The sequence below is a fragment of the Symphodus melops genome (assembly GCF_947650265.1).
Source record: "Symphodus melops genome assembly, chromosome: 17".
In the NCBI taxonomy this organism is placed as follows: domain Eukaryota; kingdom Metazoa; phylum Chordata; class Actinopteri; order Labriformes; family Labridae; genus Symphodus; species Symphodus melops.
The window spans coordinates 21,182,391-21,209,549 of record NC_136707.1 but is presented as its reverse complement, the minus strand read 5'-3'; the positions used below and the strand labels follow the sequence as shown (position 1 = coordinate 21,209,549).

The window sequence follows — 27,159 nt, the reverse complement described above, 5'->3', positions numbered from 1 at the left end:
ATCAGGAGACACTGACACTGATTAATTTTAGGAACAGGCCCTGAAGGTAGAAGTGGCATGTATGTATACATCTCTCTCCTGTGTCTGCTCAATGAACTGACAGAAGTCATATCAAACATAAAACAGTAAACCGTGTAAAAATATCTCACTCTTTATTCTTTCTCTCAAAATGCAATCAAAGCAGATTCTCGTCCATCGTCTTCTTTGTCGACACTCCCACATAAACTTTTGTTTCTTGCATTGCACATTTTTTGTTGTTGTACGAGTAATAAAAAAAAAAGGAAGTTATCTGAAGTCTTCGGACTTCATCCACACTGAACTCGTACTGAAATAAAAAATCTTACTGCCGTCAGTAATCCCCCACAGCGAATCAAATCCACGTAGGCATGCTGCAGGTGAGCGAGTCGGCTGAAAGTCTACGAGCAACAACGAGGCAGGCAGGCGGAGCACATGCACTCTCCAGAAAACAAAACACTACTATTATATCGACTGTTTCCACAGACAGAAGTTTACCTTCTGTTTTCAGATGAATCTTCAAACACAGAAACATACTTTCTTATTCTCTCTGAAATAAAACATCAGAACTTCTTTTAAAACTGACTTTTATAAACATTTAAAAGTGTAAGGCGAAAGGTTTTTTCTTCTCAAGCATCGAAGGAGGTTTTCATTCTTTTCATCACTCGTTCTTGCTTCAGACTCGTTTCCATAAAGCAACACTAGATGCTTTATCTCAACTTCCTCCACCGAGGACTGAAGACTGGAGCTTACTTAGCAGACAATCAGCATTTTAGGTGAAGCTTTTTCCAACCACATTCAGTCAAACTGACTCGTTGAGCTACACATATCGGCTTCTACAGATGAAAAATGGAGCAGGATTCATCCGCAGACTGTACAACCAAAGCCACATTGACCATTACAAGTTGTGTTCTTCAGGTCTACCATTTATCAACACGTTTTCAGAGGCTGAGAAACGTTGATGTTTACAGAGTTGGAATGTTCCGTCACATATCCGAGCTCCAAAATGTTGGCTTGAAAAACTGAATCAATCAACTTGTGTCTTCCTGTGAACCTGCGTGTACTCATTCGTTTCCTTCTCAAGATCATTCTTGATTTTAAAATATATTGGAAGACAATCTGAAATAAAATAAGCAAAGTGGTGTTAGATTTTCTACCTATTAGAGACCTTTGGCTTGCATAGAAACATCCCATGTGAAGAAGCAGCAGCAGCAGCAGCTCTTGGTTATTGATAACATGTTCATCGCTGTTATCCAAACTCTTAATCCCACAATCAGCAGCTAGTTTTTTAAGACCTACCATCCCTGAGCGACCACACCCTAACATACAATCTTTCACACCTTGCATAAAAAGTAGATCCTCGTCACTGGCAACACCACCTCACTCTGCAGGAATCACGACGGGACATTAGAGTGAGATTACAAGGATCATATACATTCAAAAAAAAAAAGAAAAAGAAGAAGAAGCTTTACAGAACAAAACTCTTCTCTCAACTTGAAACCCTTTCATTCTTTTGCAACTCTTATCTTAGAGCCGGTCGTATTTAGTGTCTCCGCTGAAGAAAAAACTTGTCCAGCTGCAGGGAACAAAGCAATCTGGTTGCACACAATTAAAATGAAAAGATCAAAAGCAAAGGTCATAATGAAATAGAAAAAGAAAAGTTCGAGGCAAACAGCAGTCTTCCACAGTCAGAGTCTGTCATTGATCTGCGTCTTCCATCAGCTCTCTCCTCTCTCCGTGCCTCCTTTCTGTCAGTCCTTCAGAAGAGCTGCTGATCACAGGTGGAGTTTTCTGCAGCGAGGAATCACCATCAGCTTCAATCCTGGCAATAAAAGGGCTCTCTGTTGTTCCCATCCCATTTAACCACAGAGCAGTGAGGACCTTCTTCTACTCATTTCTCGTGTACGTTTGTCACCGGAACTCATAAATAGGCATACTGTGCTCCCGGACGTGGTTTAGGTTTAGAGACTGGTACCTGCAGACGGAGATGAAGAAGACTTGAGTCCCATCAGTATGAAAGAAATTCTAATAATGCAACAAAACAGACAGGGTTTGTTGTGTTACCATTCTGAGCTCCTATGGTAATAGTAGCCCTCGATAGTGGCTGTGGACTTCTGGAAGCAAATATAATAGAAGCCAGCAAAAGAGGCGCCGCTGATGTCTTTGATGGTGTGGTCCGGAACCAGAAACTGTTCCTAAAACAAACAACAAAGAGAAACAGGTCCTCTATGAAATCTTCACTGAATTCTTGACTACTTACATCTGTTGTGATAAAGACAACTACATTCTGACTGTTTGAAGGTCTCGTCTCGGGATACACATGAGACTGAATGTGACTGCTCGACATCCCTAAGGCAATAACATTCGCTGCGTGTTGTTAGCTACATCAGTCGTTGTTAGATAAAAGCCACATGCTATCGTTCTCCTTTAAGAAGTGCCATGGGTCACATTTTAGATGTTGCAGTCATATGGCAACCAACATTTCCACTCAGGTAGTATTTTATATTAAGGACAAAGTAAGGCAAGTTTGCCTGCAAAATATCAATTAGCTACATGACATGGATCTGGAGTTAGTCGATTGGAAAGGGAGCTGAGAAAGGAAAGTTGCCAGCAGATAGATAGCCGATTTACAAGGCACACAGGCCTGAGGAGGGGAAAAGGCTCCTAACACACGACCACATGAAATGAGTACATGTGGTTGACCCCGGGTAACATCAATCAAACTGTCATTGAAGTAAGATAAGATGCCACGCAGTGAAACACATAACGGGCGACCGAGACAGACAGGGGAGGTCTAATTAAAGACGTTACACTTGTTTTGCACGGTAGCATCAGACGCCATTATTACATGTAAAGAGCTTCACATAGGTCCATCTACACCGCCGTCAGGAGGGAGACAGAGTGTAGGAGTGTGTACTAACCTTCCACCTCATGAAGACGTAATCACTGCTGTCCAGCGCTTCATAGTCAAAGTCATCGGAGTTAAAGCTTTTAGCGTATTTGTAAAAAGGCTTGAACTTGCCCTGTCGAGTGAGATTTAAAAAAAAACAGGTTAAGAGAACAGACGCTGATAAGATCATGACAGGAAAAAAACTAAAGAACTATGAATGCAACTTTCAGAAATTGAAAGCCTTACAGTAAAAAAAAAAACCTGTCAGGGATAACAACATGCTTCCTCTTCTTTGGTAAATTATTCATTCTAAAAGTTGCCTTTAACCCTGCTACTGCTTTTATCCATCTATGATTCATCACAAGGTATGACACGTGCAGACACTCAGCACAAAAAATGACGGTCTAGTGTTTAAAGAGCAAGCTACACTGGCCTTAACATCAGAATAATGAGAAGGGTCTGCACACTGTTCAGCTCCCAATGAGCAACCTCATTCCAAACAGAGCAACGTTTGGATCCCAAACATCTCTCCTTGTTCTGCAGTAAATACAGGGTTTGTCCTGCACCTGGACAGTATGTCTTCATGTGTGCACACTAGTTTTTTCTCTAAGTATGCAACTTTTCCTTTTATATATTTTTAAAGAGCTCATCACAAACAGGCCATTCTTCATTACTCATATTTCTCTGTTGTTAATAATAAACTGATAACAGTCCAACGAGACATACCCAGTGTTTCCTGTCCACATCTTCATCTGCGTCCCATTTCCTGGTTAAAAAAGGCCTTTTCCGACTGATTATTTCCCCGGCAAAGAATGTTGTGAGGGTGGGATACTCCTGTCACAAAGAGAAACGAGACAGGAGAGAAAAACATTAGTACAAGAACAGCAGGCATGTCCCTACACGTGCTGAATATCCTGATATCTTGATCCACTGTTGTAGTAAATGTCAATCAGGACATAGAATCGTTGTTTTTTTTTTGGATGCTGTTTTACTGGCCTTGATGCATATTGGCGACGTAATAACTAGCTAAACGACAGCAATATGAGCAGATATTTGACCTATATTTCTCACACACAACTCGGTTGTGTCTAAAGAGCCACATACTCCACGTCTACTCATCTTTCACACCACTCTGCCGCCAACAAAATTCACTTCAGGATATTTCTGAGCTGCTCTCTGTTGCATAATGTAATGAGTATACGGTTGACACACTTAGTGCTAAGGACTTCAGTCAAGACCTGAAATAAAGAGGTTAAAGCCAAACATTTCCCTTATCTAATGAGACACTATTTAAGCCTGCAGCAATCAAGTGGAAACCAGTTCCAACACGCCTGAATGTGTAACCAGTGAATGCTTAAATAGAGTAAAGGTCAATATATGTGAACTTACCTCTGTCAGCCCTTTGATCTTCAGGTATCCACACAAATATGAGTCCTCCATAGTCACATGCTGCCCAAAACAAACAAGAGTCACTTTTGACCTATCATTATGTAACTCGGGAGAGTTGGAAATCACAGAGGAATAAATTACACCACTTTGTTCTTTTTAATGTGGCACACAGAAAATGCTGTGAGGATGTGGTTAGGGCAGAAATATGTAATAAGTGGACAGTCAGGCAGGCAGGCATGACAGTCTCTGGTTCCTGTCGGATGACAGGTTGTCCGTCTCTAACTCTCATTTAGAAAGACAGATGCACAAAATGCCTACGCGTTTGGGTGGCATACACTGCAAAGTAGCTTTTAAAATGTTCATTTTTGTAACGATGTCATCACTCATTACATAAGAGTAGAAACAGTCGCCAGGACAGCTCACAGTTAGGTCAGTGTGTTAGTATTTCATACCAAACAGCAGATTAAAAAACATGATAAAATTAAAAACGCTTGCTAAGTTAGCAGCTGGGGCTAAAATGATGCAGTGTTTACACATAACCACCAAACTAACGTGGAAAAACGTCAACAGGACTACAAGTGCATGTGTTGAGTACTTTACCTGCAGAACAACCTCGACGTCGTAGGAGTTGCCTTTGCTCTTCTGATAACCCCGAAACTCTGAGCCGCTGTACAGCAGCGACGTGGCCACCCCCGGCTGGTGCGTGTTGATCGGGGCAGGGGGAACAAGAGAGGCCGAGGATGTGAAGGCCGAGCGGGGGGTACAGCAGCACTCTGCTCGCACAGGCATAATGAGCGCTAAAGTGTCACCGTCAGCCACCGTCATGAACTTAATGAAAAGGGGCAAACAAAAGCAAGAGGGAGAAAGAGGGACCGACCAGGGGAGGGTCTATGGACGGTACGGACAACTTTGCTCGATTTGGGAAGCTGGCCTCAGTGGGTCTGCAGCTGAAGAGCCTTCAACGTCTTCATGCTGCGTTCACGCTCTTCGGTTATTGCCATTTCCCGAGTTTAGAAGTCGTTATTCTGATTTGTTGGGTTTACGATTTGGTTTCAAGTCGTAATATAGTAATTAGCTAAATCATAGACACTACCAATATGATCTTGTACTGTATTTTTTATAACCTGTTTGAACTTTTTAAGCCTAAAAATACATTTTAAATGATAAACAAGTCACATAATGATGTATGATATGTTAATAAACAGGAATGATTACTCATTAAGCCTTTTTTTCTGCCATGTGTAACGTTAAGCCTCTCAACCAGGAGTGAATAGACCGTAATTGAGCCGTAAAATGAATTTTAACGTTTGGAACTTATATTTTCCTTTTTCTGACAGCACTTGAATGCAACCTGAAGATTCCCCTAATTTCATTGGGTGGAAACTGGTGCTCTATGAATAATGGGAAATGTATTTTATTATCTACTTAACCCACGTTAAATAAATATTGTAAGATTTTGGCAGCATTCCTGATCATGTAAAGCTCATTTTTGGTTAGATTTGATCCAATTTGAAAACTTTGACCGTCATGTGTTTGAATGACTAGTCCCAGACGGCTGAGTCCGTGTTCTATTTACTTTCCATGCAGGAGTTCATGACACAGATATAACAGCAGCCAACACTAGATGTCAGCATCGCATCAAGAACTGTTTTAAGTTTTCAGACTCATCACAGAGAGTCTGAACCAATCTCAGAGGTATTTCCAACTCTCACAATTAGGTAAAGAAGTACTGTTTGTTTATTTGTAGTTGACGTTTTGTGGCTGCTCATTGATAAATACTTTTGCTGCTGCAAATTAGGAAAGAACTTGCAAGTCCTCTAACCGGGGAAACACCTATAGATAACTCAAATGAAACGAAGGATATGGGCCAAATCTTTCCAGTCAACACACAGTTTATGTTCTTTAATATAAATAAAAAGGTCTCATTATAAAATGTTGATGAGGCTGGTTTAGCTCAGTCGATAGAGCAGATGCCTCATACACAGACTCTCATCCTTGATGTCTGAGTAGTAAACCAGCAACCCTTTGAGGCATTCCCCCACCCTCTATCCCCAACATAAGGGCTCAAATACGCCTCAAAAACATCAAATGTTGAAGGGACTTGGTTTTGACCGTGCCCTGGTCTGACACACAATGAATCAAATGTTTTTTCTTTCAGGAGTTCCTTGCAGCAGGTGAATGATCCACCCTATTCCTGAGAAAATCAAATGAAACACACACGTAAGAAGGCATGGTGACCCACGTGGCTCACCTTTGGTGTACGTGCTGCAGCTGACTGAACAAACGAGGAACCATGACTCCTTAAAAAACACTGAAGGAAAGAAATATGATGACTGAGATAAGAGCAACTTCTTCCTTCTAACTCTAACAATGCTGGCTTCTCCTCTAAGACAGGTTTGTTAACTTCGAAGGAAACCACATATTACAGCATCATCATCTGGACAACTTCTAGAAAGGGAGACACAGGTTATGTGCAGTTCAGCGTCCACAGAAAGACTCTTCGACTGTATAAGTGATTACATTTTCCAAGTTATTAAGCAGCAATGAGAGAGTCTTAAGAATTGAATTATTGGAATATTAAACGTTAAAATTTAGATTATTACTTTATTATTCATTAAAAAAACATGACATACTTTATCTTCTAATGCTTCACTGAAGAATTCATTTAAAAAAACTTTTTATCTAATCTGGTAGTCTGAGTCTAAGCTGTTGTTTTATAACAAACATTCATGAAAGAGCTTGGCTTCTTGAACTTGCAGAGTTGCAAGTTTATCGAATTGCAAAACGTTTCAAATGTCATATCCTTGAGCCGTTTCATATTTTCTCCTATCATATTCGAATTATTTATTAGAATCATATTCTATTATTACTTCTTCTTTTTTTTACAATACTAACATTTCTTTCAATTATAGATTACCATAAAATAAAATATAGAAAAATAAATCCAAGTATTTGCATTTGCACTAAGATTATGAATAAAAGCTGATGTGCCCACTGTGTGTTGTGTCATGTTGGGTAACACAAAGTGCGCTTTATAGGAACCAATTACTGAAAAAACAACATTGGACCAGTTTACCACCTCCTGCTTCACAGAAAGGTATGGAGTAGTCTCTGGAGCAGTTACAGGCACACTTGTGTGGGAGAGGTCAACGTTGAAAGTTAAGAAAAAGAGTGGATATAGATGCATGTCACCCCAAAACTTTTGGGAAATTTGTGTGAGAACACCTTATTGGTATTAGTCATGATCAGTACCTCTGCAGGAACTTTCTCAAGGCAGGGGGTTTGAGACTTATGGAGGAATAGAGTCTAAAGTTTTTACAGGGAGTCTTCACAGTGTTCAGAAAAATGTAGCAAATACAAGCAGACTAGTGTGTGGACTCCTCCGGTGTCTGTAGACAACAATGGGTTTGATGAACCTTTTAGTTCCAGGGACTTAAAGTTACTATAGTCTGCAGTGTCTGTTTAGACTCACAGTAGGAGGCTTTTATGAATGCTTCTATTCTGCTCTAAATAAAGTCATCATTCATGTGCGCAAATTAATGTCTTCTTGGGAATTCAGGGCTCTTTATGATTCAGATCAGATCTGTATGCTGTTTTTTGGTATGTGTCTAAATTGAAAAAAGTGATTTAAACTGAATTCCTTCCGATTGGGAAATGGGAACACAGTCATCACATATTTCGTTGAACCTGTTTCTTCTCCGCCACATCCTAATTTAGAATACATTTCCGACCTGTTTGTGGCACTAGGTCGCATTAATTATATAAGTATGTCGCAAAGAATAACTGTGTTGGAGCAACGCTGGACTTTCCTGGAAGAGACAAGCCTAGTTTCCACCTGGGCTTTCCGGCGTGATCTACGAGGCCACACCCTGCGCTTCATGGATACAAAAGCACCTGTTGGGCTCCTCTGTTGCAGTCCAAAATCAAAGCGAGGCTGAGAGCTCATACAGGGACTATTAAGCACACTTGAAATCTGTCGCTTCATCATGGAAGAGCAGCGGTATCCCATCAGCGTCCATCTGATTGGAGTGATGCTAAAGGAGAAGAAAAAAGTGAGCACAGGGAGAATTTATTCAGGTGCAAACAAATGGAAACATCCGCATCTGCCATGTGTTTAACTTGCATTTTTCCTCTCCCAGATGTACATGACCTCCGTGCTGTGGTCGGACCAGAATGATATTGTTGTCTACAGAACATTGGTGGATTTCGTGAACATGCATGTAAGTATTAATTACTGCAGGTATCCTCTAGTCTTCTGTTTTTCTTTTAGAGATTTGGTTGTTGAATGATTTAAAATATGTTTTCTCCTTTTATTAATTGCAGAAAAAACTGAAGAAAGCGTTTCCATCTTCTAATAAACTCAAAAAATCTGGAAGAGTCATCCCAAAATTTCGTGGTAAGAGTGAGTTATAGTCAAAGTAAAGCAGGGTGTACAGTTGCAGGTTGGGTAGATTGTGACCAAGTACTGTTTTCTTGCAGCCAAAAGGATGAAGCGCAGCGGCAATAAGAAAAACGCCACCAAATCACTGATGCGTCTCAAGGCTTTGCAGAAATACTGTAATGAACTTCTGAGCTGCGACCCGAGAGTCTCTCAGTCTGCCGACCTCATCCAGTTCTTCCACCCCAAAGAGCAGGACCTGAAGCCGGAGTTCTCCAAGAACAGGTATTCTACACATATCTGTAGGAACGCAGCAATAAGCATTAGCTGGGGCTCTTTAACAAATGAGTGTGTTCTGCATTTCCCTCAGTGTTAACCTGCAGCTCTTCTCCTTCCCTTAGCGTCATGATCATGCCTTCAGAGGATGAAATCCAAGTGAATGTAGGCCAGACCGCCGGTAACGTGACCCAGCCGTTTGTCACGGAGACCTACAGATGCGTCGCGATGTACGAGACCAAAGACACCAAGAACAAACCTTTCAAAGTGGCAGTAGATGAAAAAGTAGACGTGTTAATTAAAGACAAAGCAGGTGAGCAAACAGGATTCTGATAGTGGATGAAAACTAAGACTGAGTCAAACATACTGTTAGATGTTTAATGAACGCTTGTGCTGTTTCAGGGTGGTGGCTGGTGGAGAATGAAGAAAAGCGCATGGCCTGGTTCCCTGCACCTTACCTGGAGAAGCTGGAAGATGATGTAGATGAAGATGTAATAGATGGGACTGCTGACAGAGGTACATGAATACCAATTGGCTAAGTCGTGTCATGTCAAATTTGCAGCAATCAATCTGAGGATAGTTTATGGCTTAGTTTAGTGTTTTTATTCTGATGGAATAAATGGTGTAAATGCACGATCAATGTTTCCATCTCCTTCAAATGTTTGCATTCTAAGTGACAATGTTGACATCTTTAGTGCACACCTTTTTGTGGCGATAATGATAAAAAAAAATCGTGCAGCCTCATAGTAAATTTATTAAAGTGCCTTCTTTCCCTGCAGGGTTGCTGTACTGTGCATGCAAGAGCTACAAAGCCACCAAAGCCGATGAGATCAGCGTGAACATTGGTGCTGTGGTGGAAGTCCTGCAGAAGTCTGACAACGGCTGGTGGCTTATCAGGTATTCACAATCTCTGAGTCAGGACAAACAAAAGCTGTGTTTGTGTTCATGTTGACTTCCTGAAGCACCGAATTCCAGATCTTCAACCCCACATTCTTGTCTTTGTCTCCTTTAACAGATACAATGGTAAAGCAGGTTACATCCCCACCATGTACCTGCAGCCCTACAACTATCCTCACCTTCGCGTGACACCACATCAAGATTTCCGCTCCTCCTCCCCGCTCCTAGCCCCGAACTTAGAGCAGCAGTCACGTCAGTTCAGCAGCTCACAAGGAAACCTGCTGCAGCTTTCCCCTGCCAGGTCCTCCTCTCCGAACCAACAAGAAAGGCAGAGGTCGCACTCTCTCAACATCCTGTCCGACAACCCTCCTCCTCCACCTGCTAGGATCACCACCCCAAACCCCTCATCTGCGGCCATCACAACTACACCCACCAAGGCTCCCACTCCTCCTGCCATCACGGTTCAAATGGAAGGAGGCCAGCCAAAAAGCGCCAGAGCTTGGAGAGACAAAAGCGTGGAAAGCAGTGAAAGCGTGGAAAGCATGGGAAGCTTTTCCAGCGACAGCTCCGACTTCAGCTTCGACGATGACCTCAGCTCCTCCTCCGCCAGCTCCACCATGGCCCTGAGCCCGACCTCCAACGACGAGCAGCTGCGTCTGAGCCGCACACCTCCCCCTCCAACGTCAAACCGCCTGAGCCCGACAAGCGGACAGGAGGGGAGACTCATGCCCAGTGTCTCCGATCCAAACCTCTACAAGGGCCCAACAACGCCCAAGGTGCCACCCAGACCACAGGCCCAGGAGATCCTCAAACGATGCACCACTATCACCCGCAAGAACGCAGCTCGAGGCGGCGCTTCACCCACACCACCTGAGATTCTGAGTCGATGAAGTTTCTCCTGAAGCCTACATTGACTTCTTTCCTTTTTTTTAAAAACGTAACAACATCTACTCTGTGGCCAAGGATGAAGTTATAACCTGCTAGCGAGGTCAAGGCAGACGGCTTTCCACCAGAGTCTGGCTCCACTCGTGGTTTCTGCCTGTTTAAGTCTCGCAGGACTCATTTTGGAACTGTGCAAATACTAACACAGATAGTGAGGTCTAGATCTGCTCCTGTGTTAGGTGTCCGAAGATTAGAAAACAACGTGTGACTTCACACTGTGACGTGTAGAGACAGATTGATGACAGAGGGACTGTGATGAGAGCGAGCGGCAGGATTTGCCAATCAGAAGGTGTAAAAGAAAAATGAGGCTTTCGAATGATTTAACAGGTTGTTTTTCGTGTTGTATTGATAATAAATGTTACATTGGCATCATCTTTGAAGAGAGACAGCAAACAAGTATGCAGACATGTCAAATGTACAAAGTTTATGTTTACAAAAAAAAATTCAGCTAAATCTGTAGAGTGAATTATCAGAAACACTAAAGCTCCTCCTTACTACTATGTGCCTTGAAGGATGATTTATTTTCCATACTGGAAACCTTGTGTAGTGCCTTATATGCATTTTGTCTTCTGTGTGAAACAGAGAGAATATAATTCCTTTTTGACTGTCACAAAAGTTATTGTTTGTCTTTGAGATAACAGTAGCTGTTTGTCAGTGTGTGTAGACGTGTCTTTTTCCTGCTTTTCACACTATAATCAACTGAATAACAGTGAATACACACTCCAGTATCTGACTCTGTAAATTCTTCTTTATTCAAGTTAAAAGCTTCAAACTAATAAAATCACATTTCAAACGGACACTCTGTAGTTGTTTTTAATTCTATTTCTTTCCTCAGCTTCCAATAAACACATTTAGTTGAGAAGGATGCTGTACAAAGTGAGGATGACCTTGACTTCTTCTGACTTTCAAACCCTGTTGCACCTCGACATCTCCTACAATGCAACAAGTCATTTCATTCTAACCTGTACTAACACCCTTGACACTTATTCTTCTTTAACACTTTATTCTTTGTTGATTGGTTTATTGTTTAGTATAGTTGCATTGTCGTTATCTGCTGCTCTGTGTGCCCTTGAATTGCCCCCCGGGGACAAATAAAGTTTTTTGAATTTGAATTCAGACATCCGCTTATTAAATGAGACGGTCTTCTAAACTTCATGTCTTCAGTTTGTTTTGTTTAGATGTTAATCAAAGGTCTTATGGAGCCAGAGGATATTACAAGTGTCAGAAACTCTTCAACTTCAAGGACACACCTTACTCTATGATCAGACATGAAGGAATCATGCTGGCTTCTCTGACAATGCAGCAGTCAGTATGTCCTCCTCCTAAATTCAGACTCTGGTCGTATATTTGTTCGGACCAGAGAAGGAAGGCTGTTTCAAGGCCGTTTTGGACGCCCCTCGGTTTGCCAGTTATGAGAGCAGTTATCAGGTCAAACTAAAGGGTGTTACGCCGATTAAAGCAAGCGAACCGGTTCAGACATAGTTGATTCTCCCTGACCTAATAAGATTCAACATTTTTTCAGAAGTGACTGAACGAACCCTCCCCGCTTTTGTAACTTTTTATTCTAAAGCTATGATTTCAGTAGGTCAGAGAGATAAAGAACTTACTCTACATGAGTTTCACAGAGCTAAACTCCAATCCACACAGATTTCGTCCCTCTCCACTGAGCAGTTCGATCTTTGAATGCATTCACTCTGCACGCCAACAATGGATTCAACATTACAGACTGCAACGAGTACTGCCAAGGTTCCTTTGAGCAAGGCACTGAACCTCCAGGTGCTCGAGTAGACGGGCTGTATGACCCCCACACTCTGACATCTCCATCCAACTGCACGTCTATAGGTCTTATTTGTGCTTCAGTCCCATCCGTGTGCGTGTGTAGGTGTCCGTGCTTTAAATAAAAGCATGAAATTTCCTTTAGGATGAATTATAAGTAAAATACAAAGTGAAAAGAAACAACTCTTTCTAAAAAAACTAAAACCAAGTTTTTTTTATTTCATAAACATTTTTTATTTCATTACATAAAAAAATCTGGGTTATGCAAGCAATCTTTTGTTGTTGTGGTTGAGCAGGTAGATCCGGATTACACAGCATTTCAGGTCAAGACAACGCATGCTAGTTTCTGTAAGCCTTACTCAATGACTGAATGTAAACGCTCTTTACTGCCACAAACCGTCACATGTCTGAGGAAGTCAGGCTGATAAAAGAACTGATGCACACTTTAGTTTTTGGCTCAGGGGGCTGAAGTCTTTCGTCCTCCTCAGAGACCTATTATCTGTATCATTATCATTCCACACCTGTCGCTCTGTCTCTTCCTTCCACGCCACACGTTTAGCGCTGCTCCAGCTAATAGTCCCAGATAAGACGACCTCTGGGGGTTTCATTTGTCACCTTGTCGTGAACTTGACGATCTCTGTCAGCTTAGGATGGTCTGGCATTGTGCTGCCGAAGAAACTGGGAGACATTTCATCTCTTTCATAGTTTGATCTGTCTCCTCTTCGTTGTCGTCGTCGTCTGAACTCTCCTCACTTTCAGAGTGATGCTTCCCGTTTGTTTTGGGGCTCTCTCCGTTTTCTGCCCGCCTGAGATTGGAGGACCCTTTCTTGGTGACGCTGACCTCCTCATCATCCTCCTCCTCTTTTTCTTCTTTCTCCCCTCGACAATTTTCATCTTCGTCTCCGCTGTCTTCTCCATCTTGTTTCTCCTCATCGCCGCTGCCTGTTCCTTTCTCCTTGTCCATCGTAAAGAAAGGCTGTGCAAGAGGAGTGGTGTCCATTTCTTCATCCTGGTCCATGCTGCACAGAATAAAAAATCTATTTATAAACTTCTTATTACACAAGAATAACAGTTTTAATACAAAGTTGTTTATAACACTATCTTAAAATATTACTTCATTGATCCCGACAGAAATCACAAAGTCAAAACCGAATAGAGTAGTAACATGAAAACACATTTTGAAAAATAGTAGTAAAAGATATATACAGAAGAATATAGATAATGAGATGAGCTCACCAGGACAATGATAAAATAATGTGCAGTGAAAGGCAGGTTAAAGTGACCAGTGATGATTTAAAGTGACGTGTTCAGAAGCAGCGAGTTATGTAAACAGCAGTATGATGACAGTTATAAAGTAGAATATAATATAGTTACATAGATACAATATTCAGTTATATACTGCTGTGCAATGTGTCAAATATAAATATAATGTAATAACAGTATGATAACAGTGTAATAATATTATACTACAGTGCAATGTATAGTGTTGATATAAATATAATAATATAGTAGTAGCAGTAATATATATATATATATATAAATAATGAGGGGAATGAGGTGATGATCTTGGTATCAGTTTCATCTTCATTTAACTTGGCAGACCAGCAGTCACATCTCCCCTGCTCTGGTGTTATATAAAACCTTTTCACGGAATTGAAGGGGAAAGTTGCAGCATTCTGTTTTAATGCCAAGAATGCTGCTAGTCAGCAAAGCGAAACACCTTTTCTACTCCGGGATTCCTGTAAGATCGAGGACAGCCACAGTGTTTGTGTTGGCTTTGGTTGGATCAGTGTGAGTCACATCCCACCCTCATACAGAGAGGCAGGATGCAAGACAACTTCCCTGTTACTAGGCAACAGTGATAGTGAGAAACAGAGCACAACAACGAATGTCCTTCATGCTCCGATTGATGTTTTGTATGTTTAGGTCACAAGAGCTCACTGAGCTCAAGCCTGTCCCCTGAGAGATCAGATCATGTGTGAGAGACTCGGAGCAGAGTCCTGCATGAATGAACTCCGCACCTACATTCATTTGACATGGGGGGGTCTAACAGTACATATCGGGATTATTCTGGCAAAATAAGCTAATCATCTTAAAATGCAAAGTGATGCGAAGTCTACTGCAACAGGTCTGACTTGAATCGGGGCAGCCAGGGTGGAGGACTATGGGGCGTGACGACTAGGCCATCTGCGCCCTGGAATTTTTAAACTTGTTGTTTTGAGATGACTCGATGTGTAGACGGTATGCTTGAGAACAGCGCTGCATATGCAAGAAGAAATTGCAAAAGCATGTCATCAGACGAGGAAGTCACAGCCACATCCTTGAGAGAAAAAATTAAAAATTAAAATGGGAAAGCTTGACGTCCCCCTCCCATGTGGACATGCAGAGTCTTCTGGACACACAGTTACCACGCCTTTGTCAAAAGACATTTAGACTGCTACACTCGACGTTCGGAGGGAAAAACTGAAACCTTGAGTCAATGAATTTCCCTGTCACTAAATCTTAAACGTTTGAATCTTCTTGCTCATTCACCTGGACGGAGCTCCGGCCACTCTCATCTTCTGCCACATGAAGTTCAAGAACATGGACGCCTGCAGCAGTTTGCCGATCCTCTGCATGTGTCGCTCTGTGGGAGAGAAGAATACAGTCATCATGTACAATTCTTTATAAGGGGGGGGGGGGGGGGGCTTTCAATGAGATGCAGCAGAGGAGCCACAGGTCGGATTTGAACCCGGCCGTCTGCTTTGATGACTGTCGCCTCACTAACCACTAGGCCATCAACTGAACGCTTCGCCCTCGAAGGAGTTCCATCAGTGGTGTATTGTAGAATCAACAAACCTGGATCAGAGTGATGTAAATACACCTCTGCCCCCCACCCAAATACACACACACACACACCTGTGTATGGAATGAGTCCCTCCAGGTGGGCTCGGGCGCCCTGGTACTGCAGCAGCTCCTCAGGCGGCAGGTGTGTGAGCAGCACCTGCATGACGGCCTGGGCGTCCTGACAGTTTCTGGCGTTTGTGTTCCACACCACACAGTAACGCAGCAGCGACTCTAAGACGGGCAGAAAATGAGACAAGGTCAGATAAAGATGGAAAGAGACGGATTTTGTTACTCTTGGTACCGGCAGGAATTCTTCTCAAAGTCTGCTGATAGTTCAGGACCCAGTCAGGGACCTGCTCAGGAACTTACTACTTATGTTCACCTCTCATTTCAAAACCAGACCCACTGTGGTCCATAAGGTATTTTTAAATCTTTTATTTTGGGGATGAAAATCAGTTTCTCTCCTTCTGTATCTCTAGTTCTCTGTGAGGTAACACTTCAATGCTTTACCTTTTTGATCCACTCGAAGTTTTAGCAACGTCTTCTCCAACAGCTCGTGGCCGCGCTCCACTTGACGGATCGCTAGAAGCAAGAGGAAAAATACCTGTCAGGTTCATCTGCTGAGTTCTTGGTACCGTTATCGACCTCAGCAGACTCGACACCTGAGGCATCACACCAGAAAACAGAACACAGGTACAAACTCTGATCTGCAGACACAAAAGCATGCGGATGGATAAATAAAGGCGGAAAACCCGCGAGTGTGAGTGGGAGCAAAAGTCAGCGGGGTTGAATAATTGGTAAAGACGTGTTGTGCTATAAATAAAAACGCGTGTGGAAACAGAGATATGAGCGGAGTCAGCATTATGAAACAAGATGCTACATAACGAGGTACGTAATCGATACCTCTTTGAATGATCTTTGTCAGTCCGAAGATGTGCCGGCCTTTTGTTTGACACATGTTCTGAATGGGATGCTACATGATTCATCCCCGGCTTCCATTCAAGTCTTAAACCCTCAGATTTTAAAATGGATAAGTCTGATTGTTAAAACTGATCTGCGACGACTCGAGCATAGCCACAAAGTAAACAAAGTTCACCGCCTTCACTTAGTTACGCTAAGAGCTATGTGATGAAATAATCCAGAAACCTGTAAGTCCTGCCAAGTGGACTTACATTTCAAAGTTTCTCGGGATGCCTTATGTATTGTGTCTAGGAGTGTTTTTGGGTGCTATTTTCTGACAGCCTGAGGGGACAACCCTCGGGTGACATCTCTTCAAGCGAGCAGCCGTCCACAAAGATTGATGACAGGTTGACAGGAGAGCAGCTTTTTGTTGCAGGTAAGAGGAAATGTCGAAGAGAGCAGAGATTACGGAGGGGACATGAAGGTTTCAAAAAGACACAAAGACTACTCAGAACATTGTGTTCTAAAAATCTCTCCTCCCCCTTCGTTCCCTGTCAGTCTGCAAGGAGAGCAGCAACAGCACACGTTACCTTTGATCACAGTGAGCACCGTGTGAGGCTGGTCCAGTGAGATGGCCAGACCCAAAGCCTTCAGATATTTCTTCTCATGGAGCAGGTTAGACAACTCCTGCTGCCTTCACACACAAAACAGACACAAAGACACATGCTGAGACTGAAACAAAGGAAAGTATGCATCTGTACGAAGCGCTGCAAAATAAGACGAGATAAGTTTTGTATAACAATACAAACACTGAAACACTTATGACCACATATGACCAAATGATAACACAGGTGCCGCACGGCATGCGGCAGAGTAATCATTTAACCTCATGATAAACAATGAGTGAACCAGCCCTACGAGGACTCCAGCCTCTGATGGAGGCTGAGGGCCTCAAACGTCACGTGGTAAATAAATCCCATTAAATGTTAAATCGGAGCAGCTTCTGGTGTACGGACTTCGTCTTTCTGTCTTTGGATGATCGTACCCGGCACTCGACTTTACAGATCTGAGAGCTCTGCTCATGGGGCGGCGAAAGAACTTTTAGACTATCCAGTGCCACTCGATGGAGATTTTATAAGAACATTTTGGATTACAGTCGTTTCACCTCATTTCCTTCACTGTAGTGACACTATGTCTGGACTGTGTGAATCTTTTGCTCTAAAATATCTGATGGTTTTAGTGCTGGAAACTCTCTCCATCATATTATGATTTGTCTTTCTTCGTCCTCTGCAGCCCGACATGTACACACATTAAACACAACAAGTGTCTGAGTCCTTACATTCCTTCGTGCTAATCAGAAGTGAGCAAACACACAGAGAGCCTTGATCTCTGCAAGGCCGGACCTGGGACTGAGTCAGTTCCACCTTAGCCCAACACAGTCTCTGTTTATCTATCAGGTTACAGGCAGAATGGCGCAACAAGGGCGCACGAGGATCACTGTTAGTGTCATGTCTGACATGCGTCTATAATTACTACTATATTTGTAAACCACTTTTTATAATGACAGGTGGGAGGAGTAATGGCACCGGATGTCTCTGGGATCGTTCTTTCATGTCTGATGTAGATCAAGTCTATGTGCCACTTACTTGAGAATCTGATCCTCCTGCTTGGCCTGTTCCTCTGCGAGCTCCACTTCCGTCACGTCCTTACAGAGAGCAAAAGAAGGCATTTTTGATAAACTTGTCAAATGTTTTCTTGCAGCACTTCAACACAGAACTCCCCCCCCCCCACCCGATCGGACGACACCTACCAGCCACACGGTGATGTTAGAGTCAGCAGAGGCGGTCACCATCTTGTCGTCTTTGCGGTTGCCGTGGAGACCCCACACTTTGTCCTGGTGGGCGTCCAGCGTCTTCACGCATTCGTTGGTCTTTATGGTCCACAGCTTCACTAAACCGTCGGAGCCGCTGAGGAGAGATCGGGTTCACAGACTTGAGGTCAAACTGTGACTCAACTGTTCAGACTTTCATTCAAACGGCAGACAGAGGGTGGATCCCAAGTGTCTTATTTGCAGTCTCCTCGGTCCTCGGCTGAACCGGAAGTAGTTCCAAAGCCGCCATGTTGAGGATCGGCCCAAAGCTCTTATAGCAAACAGAGGAGCGATGATCGAGGAGACACGAGAGCTTCACGTGTGCTCCGACATGGAACAATGCTGCCAATGTGACAGCATTTAAAGCATCCGGGGAGACATGCTGACTAATGTGAAAACGACTTAAGTCCTCTGAAGATGCGGCTTCACCGTAACACGATGTCAACGTTTTTATGACCACATTCCTTCATCTTATAAGCGAGCGAGCATGACGAAACAATTCATGACAATCAGACATCTGAGATGAAGTGATAATTACAGGAGAAGGTTTAGTCTTCTGCACAGAAGCCAAGAATTTGTTTATTTATCTTTTTCAATCTGTGCATGGCTGTCAAACTGAAGCACTGATGTTTCTTCTTTAAGGGGGAGAAGTTTGTTTGACGTGACGTCGGGGTTACCTGGTGAGGAGCTGAGTGCCTCGGCTCACAAAGATGACTTTCAACACGGACGCATCGTGACCCTCGAATGTCTGAAGAAAATAAAGAGAAGAAAATAAATGAACAGAAATTATTCACTTGCAGAAAAGTGTCATGTTGACATTACATAGAATAAAAAGTAAGCGCTAACGTGTCATTGGACTTCTACTACGGCTGGAACTTTTACAGGTCATTAAACTTCTGCATATTCAAAAACAGGTTGCATTGGGGCATCTTGTGTTGAGAGCAAACTCAGCGTCCTTGAACGTTTGATAATCGCAGTAAAGCAGCAGGGTGCCAGCCGATCACGCTGCTGCTCCCCACGGACTAGAAAACGTTAAATGGCGCTGATTGTGCTGACTTTTCTGTCTCCTTTGGCGGACGTGCACCTGCAGATCTTTGACTGTTTTGAGTGCGCTCCTCTTTCTGCTGGCTGTACAACGTAAAACATCAAATAGTTTATCACCGAGAAGAGAAAGAGGGGATAGTTCATGGTATAGCCTTTGCAAGTTTGACTGCTTTCAGGAGTTTAGTTGTACTTCAGTGTAATTCACAAATAAAACAAAGAAAGCTTTGAGTAGCTCTGACTGACTGCTTTCAAGTAAACTTCTGCATTCAGCGTTTATCTAATCAAACTGTACAGATAGCTCAAAGTACTGTCAGTCTGTGACACCTAAAGGCGCTGAAACTGTGTCGGTGTAACACTCATCTTTTCAAATACAGGGCACCGATAAAGAAAGAGATTATAATTCAGATACACAACACATACATGTGATCAGTTCTCATATTCTCCTCATGCATGCTTCCTTTGGTTGCCCACCTTGAGGCAGCTGAAGTCCTGCAGGCCCCACAGTTTGGTGGTCCCATCAGCAGAGGAGGTGGCCAACACCTGGTCGACAGGAGAGAAGCAGACGGCCCAGACGCCTCGACGGTGGCCTCTGAAAACTCCCAGCAGGCCCACTGTCCCGTCCCCCGTCAGCGACCACAGCTTCGCCGTGCGGTCCTGTGAGCCCGACGCCAGCAGCTTGTCATTGGGTGACACTGCGACGCTGTTCACATCCTAAAGATGGGAGATAAGCCATGGGAAGAATTGTGAGGACAAAAGAAAGAGAGTGTACGGAGAAACGACAAGGAAAGAAAAGAGTGGAGGAAAGACATATTTCATCCTGTAGAAACATTCACAAAATGTCTCTTGCATCACAGCATCCAGTGTCATCATCTCTCACATTGTCTCTGAATCTGATATGCAAGACAGATGGATGGTTTTACGTGACAACAAAAGCAAAGTTAAGTAACAAGGCACTGCTGGAGGACAGGCTGTCAATTGTTATATCTTTCACCTGGACAGCTCTGTGTGCAGGTGGAGCAGGAAATGATGCCGTGTTGGAATCCTGAGCTGCATAAGATTGCCAGCTTCCTGGGTGAAAGAGCGGGCAGCTTGTTTTCTGCACTTCCTTACAAGAAAAATGACCTTTGCATAGAAGTGTGTGTGTGTGTGTGTGTGTGTGTGTGTTGTATTTACATAGCTCGGCCAACCTTCCTGTCCTCAGCCTTTTCTCATCAAAAGAGGAAGAAATCGGAGACGTTTAATAAGTTTGACATTCCTTTGGTGTTCAGAGTTCCTGGTTAGGGTTAGGCAACGTCTTCATTAAGTAATTTGTGTAATTTCAAGAGTGTGGTGACATTTCACTCCATTGTCTTGGCTCCATTTCTCTCCAATGGTGAAACAAAATTACATGTTTATTACATCATTAATTGCCTGCTCATGTACAGCTTACATACGAGTCTCTCCAGGTTTGTGGAAGGTTGCCGCCACATGTTGCTCTAATAAGGTTTGTAGGTCAACAGCTTGACATTTGTGCCTCAACGCTTTGAAAAGCTTACAAGTTATTCCTGTCCAGAAAACAACATGGATGGAAACACCCTGACACACCTGTGCACAGGAATCAGTTTGGTTTTATGGGACAGCTGATGAGAAACGCACTCACGAGTCCTGGACCCACCCCGGGAGACTGTGAGGTGTTTTAAAAGCACCATAAATTATGTTCTACAGGAGGTTTCAATGTTGTTTACAAGAACCAACAAACTGGTCTTGAATGCAAACATGAGCAGAGTGCAAGTGGCACCAGTATATAAAACACACCCTGTTTGTGAAGTCTACGACGTGCAGTTTCTGAGCAGCTCTGTCGCTCTTTTAGTTCCGTTTGTTTCACTTTCCAGGGTTTGTGCTCCTGCTAGCTACAGTGAGCTAGTTGAGCTCTCAGTCTGCAGTGAAAGTTGTGAAGCACAGACAACTCGCTCACGAGCTCTTCGCCTGACTCTGCTCACTCTTTAATCAGCTTTACTGGTCAGGTATGTTTAACACACAAGGAATTTAACTTTGGTAGACTGTACTCTATTGCACAAATGTAAACATTACATATTAACGACACATTTAAACGAGTATATTTACTTTAATATAGGACTCTTTCACTCAGGAGAGCACTCGACAATGTTTCTTTACAGATTACTATACAGTGCCTTCATTGGATGCTCACTGCCGCTGACGTTTTTGTCAAATTGTCAAAAATGAAAGCTCACTTTCTGCAGGACTTAACCTCTCAACTTAACACACTGATGCAAAGCATGTGGGGGCGGGGCTTATACAAACAGTCTGAGGTGTGTTTCCCCATCAACATGCTTGGATTGTTTTGAAAAGGAGAGTAGAAAAGACACATTTTTTTAAGTCAAAGCTTTTCATCACTTGCCAATCACTGAGAGGCGGGTAATTAAGAGGCTGCCAGACCTCATTTGACTCATTTGAGTGATTGCCTGCCTGGCATGCAGACTTCTTCAACCTCAATCAAATGTCCAAGCTGCAGAGACTGCAGGAGTATTCCACTTTGTGTCAGTGTATTTGTACCTTATCGTGTGCCTTCTCTGTGGCGCGGGGGGTCAGCTGATGCATGTCTGCACCTGTCGTAGACAAGTCCTCTGGCAGGTCCCACACCTTCACCGTACAGTCCTGACTGCCCGACACCACGAACGATGCTTTCAGCCTGCACACAAACACATGCAGGGATGCAAAGTCAAAGCTGTTAAAAAAACTGTAATTCTTCTCGACTTCTTCATACTGTGTGTTTTCAAATATAAAACCTCTGTGAATGTAAGGAGTGCATTAAAGACACACACACACACACACCTATTTCAAAGGGCAGGTGTGTAGGAGAGGAATAAAGGTAACTCCTGCACACTAAATCTAAATTGTGTATTTGTGCAATTGAAGACAGTATGAGGGAGTTTGCCTTATCATAAAAAACATGGATGAAGAAGAAATGAGAAGAAATGAGACAAAGACTTTTGTTTTTGTTGCTGCAGAATCAAAATGTGTCCTTATTCCACAGTAAGTCATTATTTCATTTTAGAGTACTATTTCCCCTTAGTATATATTTCTAAAAAATGTTCTTATTCTCTTTCAGTACTACTTGAAACTCTTGTTTATTTCTTCCCCTGGACGTTCCTTTTATCTGTGTTGTGACAGAAGATGACCTTTGACCTGTTACTTGCATTGTTCTTCTTTCACTCAACCGTGGACAGGAAGCTGTTGGAATTTTGCCTCTTTACTGTAAAAGCCCTTTTGTGTGTGCGTGCCACGTGTTCGATGCATGAACTGTCATCGCTTTGATCGGCACTCATGTTGTTTGATCAGCAACAGGAAGTTTACCTGGAGCAGGTGATGGAGCCCACAGCGTTGGTGTGGCTGGAGCCGTGAGCCACACAGGTCACCTGACCGCTGTCGCTGTCCATCCGCCACACACGCACTGACCGGTCCTACACACACACACACACACACACACACACACACACACACACACACACACACACACGCACACACGCACACACTAATGTTATTGTTGGCTTACATCAGGGTTTTAAACAGCGTCTTTTGCCGGGGTCTGTGTGTTTATTTGTGATGAAGGCATGCATGCTTACCTTGGCACAGCTTGCAAAGAGAAAACCCTTTTTGAAAACGTCCAATGAGAGGACAGTATCTGTGGCAGACAAACACAGTCAAACAGCTGTGAAAGACAGAATGGGTTCACATCCATCGAACCTGCTCAGCGAGTCGGACGGATCGGAATTCTTTGGATTTTGTTCGACTGATGAAAGGTGTTATTTCACTCAGCCTGTCATCTTTAATGGTGACTGTCATTTCAACTTCTTCCATGACATGTTTATACTACTCTGAAAGACTCAGAGGTGATTCACAGATATTAACATCTGTCACAGTGATTGACAAATGTTGGATGAGAAGCATAATTAAACTGTGAGTCACTGTAGCGCTGATGAAACTTCCAGTGTTACTTGTACATTAGACGAACACACGCTGCCCCCTGCTGGTGACTCACCTGTGTGTCCGTACAGGATCTGACAGTTGTTGGTGAGCAGCTCAAACACCTTCAGCTGGCAGCTGTTGGTGGCCACCACGATGTGGCTGTCGCCTTTACCCAGAAACTTCACATCCAGCACCTCGTCGCTGTAACCTACAAACTGTGAGAGAGGAAGAGTTAACTCTGCATGCACGACACTAAAACCTAAACCCAAAGATGGACTCTTAAGTTTCATGTTACATACTGTAAGTTGTGCATCATGATGAGCCAGAAAGTATGGTTGTGAAAATGTTCAAAACTAAAATACTTCTTTATACCACGTGGTAATCAACGAAACAGCCCAAGTTATTTAACGACCGACAGCATCCAAAGTACAGAAGCTTAACAAAGCTACACCTTCAGTCATATTTGAAATATAGCAAACAGAGAGAGAGAACTGTCGAAAACATTTTTATAGTTTGATAACATTGGCGACATGTACTACTCTGGGATTTACCTGTTTTGATGTCCTCAAATAATTTAATAAGATGTCCTCAAATAATTTACCAAATAATTTACCAACAATCTGTGCAACCTCAGCTGAGGGAATAAAGCATGCAAGTAATTAAATTTATTAGATAAATGTCAAACTGTGATAAAAAAAACAAAACGTCCAGATTGTGCCACATCAATCTGTAATATCATCATGTTGTAAAAGCCGGTCTGAGACAAAAACAATAAAAAGGCTCTAACTATTAAGAGCTTTTATTTGAATTTAATCAGCATCATGGGACAAAAACCTCCTGTGCCAGTCTGAGACCAGCTGTGTGTACTTACTCTTTTTACTGCACATTAGGAAACGTAATATATGCTATAATAGTCTCTCGCTGCTGTTGTTTCTATTTTAGATTAATTTAACCGCACATTTTAAAAAACACTGCCCCCCTGTGGCAGCTCATGAGAGGTCTGCTTTCAAAGGTAACCGAGCAGTGTAAACCTGTCTGAGCAGAAAAAAACCCCCATAAACCAACTTTTACTTTTAAATGAAACGTGTCAACATAAATTGTGTTCAGAGGTTTTGGTCAGTACTGGATCTAACTCCTCAGTACCCACCTGCTGCTGTGTGCTGAGAGCGGGCAGCTGGTAGAGCACGATGTTGTGCTCTGCAGTGACCGTGGCCAGTTGTGAGGAGTCGGGCAGGTGAAGGAGGTACGTTAAACTGCGAGGGTCATCGTCCTTCTCCTCCTCTTTCTCCTCCTCCTCAGATGCAGCTGTGAGGGTCTGGGTGTAGACGCATCGTGCCGTGCTGGCCTCCCACACTCTCAACACTCCTAAAAGTAAGAGAGGAGAGGTGAGTTACAGAAAACAGAAGAACACAGTTCAGATAAAGGAGTAGCCAAGAGCTGCACCTTTGCTGCCAGCTGTGATGAAATGTAAGTCGTTGTTTTTCACTCCAATCTCAGAGAAGTCCTCATTCTCCGGCAGAAGCACGACACCCTCCACAGCCTGGACACAAACACACCGACATGATGCAATGCTGTTTTTTTAAATGAAGATCTTCCAGTGTCACTGAGTTCTTCAACGCCTTACCTCATAAACCGGAACAGTTCTCTTGGCTTTGTTGGTCTTCAGGTCCCACACTGTGCAAATCTTATCTCGGCCAGAACTGCAAGTAAAGATCAAGAAGAAGAAAGATTAAGAATCCAAAGCATCGTGGAGTTGTATTTAACAGCCTCCCTGGTGAGCATACAGTACCTGACCATGGTGTCTCCGGTGGGGCTGAAGCTGAGGGCGGTGACGGCGCTGTAGTGGCTCTGCAGCACGCACACACACTTACTGGAGCGCAGGTCCCACAGCCGGATGCCACAGTCCAGAGAGGAGGAGAAGAGCTGCAGACGGCTGATGTCTGGGTGGAACTGCACCAGGCTGCAAAGACACAACAAAAACAATACCTGTGACTGCGACATATTTAACTTTAAACTCCTCATTCCTGTATGTAAACTTACTGTACAACTCCAGACGAGCCTTTAAGGTTGTGAGTGCAGTACTGCTTCACCACATCCCAAATCTTGATAGTGCCATCACAGCCACCTGCAAGACAACGAGGCGACAAATCACGATAAACGTTTAGATATCAGGGAGGAAAAATGGAAAACAATCAATACAACTTAATGTTCATAACTGCCGACCTGTAGCCAGGAGGGTGGAGGTGGAGTCAAAAGTCATACTGGCCACAGGGACTGTGTGAATGGCCCTCCATGAGCGAGTACACTGAGCTTGCTTCCAGTCCCACTGCTTCAGCAGCAGCGCTCGACTGGCTGTCACCAGCAGCTGTGGTAAAACACAGAGCAGAGACATGCAAACACCAAAACTTTGTTACAGGCCGTTATGATGAACTGAAACAAAGCAATGAGACTCAAGGATGAGAAAAGTGTTTGCTTCACCTCGTCATCACAGCTGAGGGCGAATGACGTGATGTCTTCTTGGTCATCCTGCCAAAACAGCGCAAGAGAAAGATGTGATGGAAGCAAAATTAAAATAATCAAATGAACTATTAGAAGTCCGGGTCGACACAAGAAAAGTCCAAGACTTACTTTTCATTGTGCTGATTATGTAAAAAGGACAAAATACTGCAGACAGCATTTGTTTTTATTATCATTTTCTTAATGTGTAACCAATTAACAACTTTAAAAAGCGTATGTATCATACTTGAATTTCCCTCGGGATCAATAAAGTATCTATCTATCTATCTATTTGAATCTTTAGAAATCAAGAGGGAAAATGAATAATATTTGTTCCATCAGACAGAGCAGCATCTCAGTTCCGACACTGATTTATTCAGTGGACACACACGTACACACACACACACACACACACACACACACACTGTGGACTTACATGTTCAACGCAGTGGACAATCTTCCCCGTGCTGATCTCCAAAACATTGACGCGGGAACCACAAGTGCAAAAGATGTACTTTTCATCTTTGCTGATCTGGAAACAGAGAGGTGACACACTACACTGTTAGTCATGTCATATTACTAGTTAGATCCTTTTTGCTTAAGGTCATCACCTTATCTCAAACGCTGTCACTTAATCTCATAACCAGTTACTTTAACTTTATTATTGCACATCTCTGAATGTCCAATACAGTTATTTTTGTTTGGAAGTTAATGGATGTACATTTTACTTTGAATGTACTTGTTATTAGTTGAAAATATACAACTCACATGCGTGCTCGTCCTGTCTATCTAATGCTGCAACACATAATGTGCTATGTATTTATCATGATAATATTATTCTTATTATATAAATCTAATCTCGTGCAGCTGCGTTTTGCAGAGTTTGAAGAGGACAGGAGTGTGAGCAGAAGAAGGCAGGATGAAGATGTGGAGGAGGAGTTTTTCATTCACCTCTGAGACTGTGCAATAGTTCATCATTGTAGTATTTCTTTAGATCATTTAAATTCGGAAACATAATAATACATTTTACAATTCCTCATTTAATTTAAACCGACTCTTCCAAAACAAAACCGAGCTGACAACTCACCTGCACTTTTCCTCCTTTGTAAAACGGTTCAATCTTGCTGGAAACGACATAACTGTGAGAGAATCAAACCAAACATCACTGTCACGTTACACTTTAGCCAAGCTCGTGAGAGCAGGCAAAACAAGCACGCGCCATGTGTCAAAAAAACAAACAAACTCACTTTGTCTTGAACTGCAGGTTGGTGGTCGCCATCTTGTTCACGCGTTAAACCAAAAGCTTCAATATGTTGGTCGTAATGTTGATGAAAATTATTATTATTACTTATTTTACCACCACACGCGTTGGGTTACAGTCAACACATCCATCCCGCATGTATGATAGGCGAGTCGCACACATTCAACGTCATCAGAGCGCACAGAGCTGTGATTGGCCAGGCGGGTTTTGCTCATAAATTGTTACACTTTGAT

At 42.9% G+C, this 27,159-nt stretch overlaps 4 protein-coding genes across 4 annotated transcripts in view; 2 read left to right on the top strand and 2 right to left on the bottom strand.

Moving 5' to 3' along the window:
- drc3 (dynein regulatory complex subunit 3) overlaps nt 1-27,159 on the top strand; it is a 55,616-nt gene that overhangs the window by 4,888 nt on the left and 23,569 nt on the right. The gene's annotated exons all lie outside the window — the stretch shown is intronic.
- gid4 (GID complex subunit 4 homolog) lies at nt 136-5,260 on the bottom strand. Its single transcript, XM_079367299.1, has 6 exons — nt 4,895-5,260; nt 4,295-4,354; nt 3,632-3,739; nt 2,937-3,038; nt 2,080-2,210; nt 136-1,990 (listed from the first exon to the last, which is right to left on the bottom strand). The coding sequence occupies exons 1-6, from the start codon at nt 5,117-5,119 to the stop codon at nt 1,927-1,929; spliced, it is 690 nt and encodes a 229-aa protein (XP_079223425.1). The 5' UTR covers nt 5,120-5,260; the 3' UTR covers nt 136-1,926.
- On the top strand, nt 8,222-11,590 carry noxo1a (NADPH oxidase organizer 1a). The gene is made up of 8 exons (XM_079365987.1): nt 8,222-8,346; nt 8,434-8,514; nt 8,618-8,690; nt 8,774-8,957; nt 9,074-9,261; nt 9,351-9,464; nt 9,728-9,845; nt 9,964-11,590. The coding sequence occupies exons 1-8, from the start codon at nt 8,281-8,283 to the stop codon at nt 10,733-10,735; spliced, it is 1,596 nt and encodes a 531-aa protein (XP_079222113.1). The 5' UTR covers nt 8,222-8,280; the 3' UTR covers nt 10,736-11,590.
- On the bottom strand, nt 12,773-27,118 carry tbl3 (transducin beta like 3). Its single transcript, XM_079365954.1, has 23 exons — nt 26,913-27,118; nt 26,753-26,804; nt 26,102-26,197; nt 25,648-25,695; nt 25,393-25,534; nt 25,210-25,294; nt 24,959-25,129; nt 24,794-24,869; nt 24,613-24,709; nt 24,317-24,534; nt 23,243-23,384; nt 22,827-22,885; nt 22,558-22,664; nt 21,757-21,892; nt 19,675-19,914; nt 18,837-18,907; nt 18,100-18,256; nt 17,936-17,994; nt 16,880-16,983; nt 15,900-15,971; nt 15,462-15,620; nt 15,096-15,189; nt 12,773-13,582 (listed from the first exon to the last, which is right to left on the bottom strand). The coding sequence occupies exons 1-23, from the start codon at nt 26,942-26,944 to the stop codon at nt 13,204-13,206; spliced, it is 2,796 nt and encodes a 931-aa protein (XP_079222080.1). The 5' UTR covers nt 26,945-27,118; the 3' UTR covers nt 12,773-13,203.

Coding starts and splice junctions, on each gene's coding strand:
- gid4 (XM_079367299.1), bottom strand. CDS start 5,119: ATGACGGTGGCTGACGGTGACACTTTAGCGCTCATTATGCCTGTGCGA. Junction 3,740..4,294: donor AGATCAAAGGGCTGACAGAG/GTAAGTTCACAT, acceptor TCTTTGTGACAG/GAGTATCCCACCCTCACAAC. Junction 3,039..3,631: donor ATGTGGACAGGAAACACTGG/GTATGTCTCGTT, acceptor CTCACTCGACAG/GGCAAGTTCAAGCCTTTTTA.
- noxo1a (XM_079365987.1), top strand. CDS start 8,281: ATGGAAGAGCAGCGGTATCCCATCAGCGTCCATCTGATTGGAGTGATG. Junction 8,958..9,073: donor CCGGAGTTCTCCAAGAACAG/GTATTCTACACA, acceptor TCCTTCCCTTAG/CGTCATGATCATGCCTTCAG. Junction 9,262..9,350: donor GTTAATTAAAGACAAAGCAG/GTGAGCAAACAG, acceptor GTGCTGTTTCAG/GGTGGTGGCTGGTGGAGAAT.
- tbl3 (XM_079365954.1), bottom strand. CDS start 26,944: ATGGCGACCACCAACCTGCAGTTCAAGACAAA. Junction 24,535..24,612: donor CATCACAGCTGGCAGCAAAG/GTGCAGCTCTTG, acceptor TCTTACTTTTAG/GAGTGTTGAGAGTGTGGGAG. Junction 22,886..23,242: donor GATCCTGTACGGACACACAG/GTGAGTCACCAG, acceptor TGTCTGCCACAG/ATACTGTCCTCTCATTGGAC.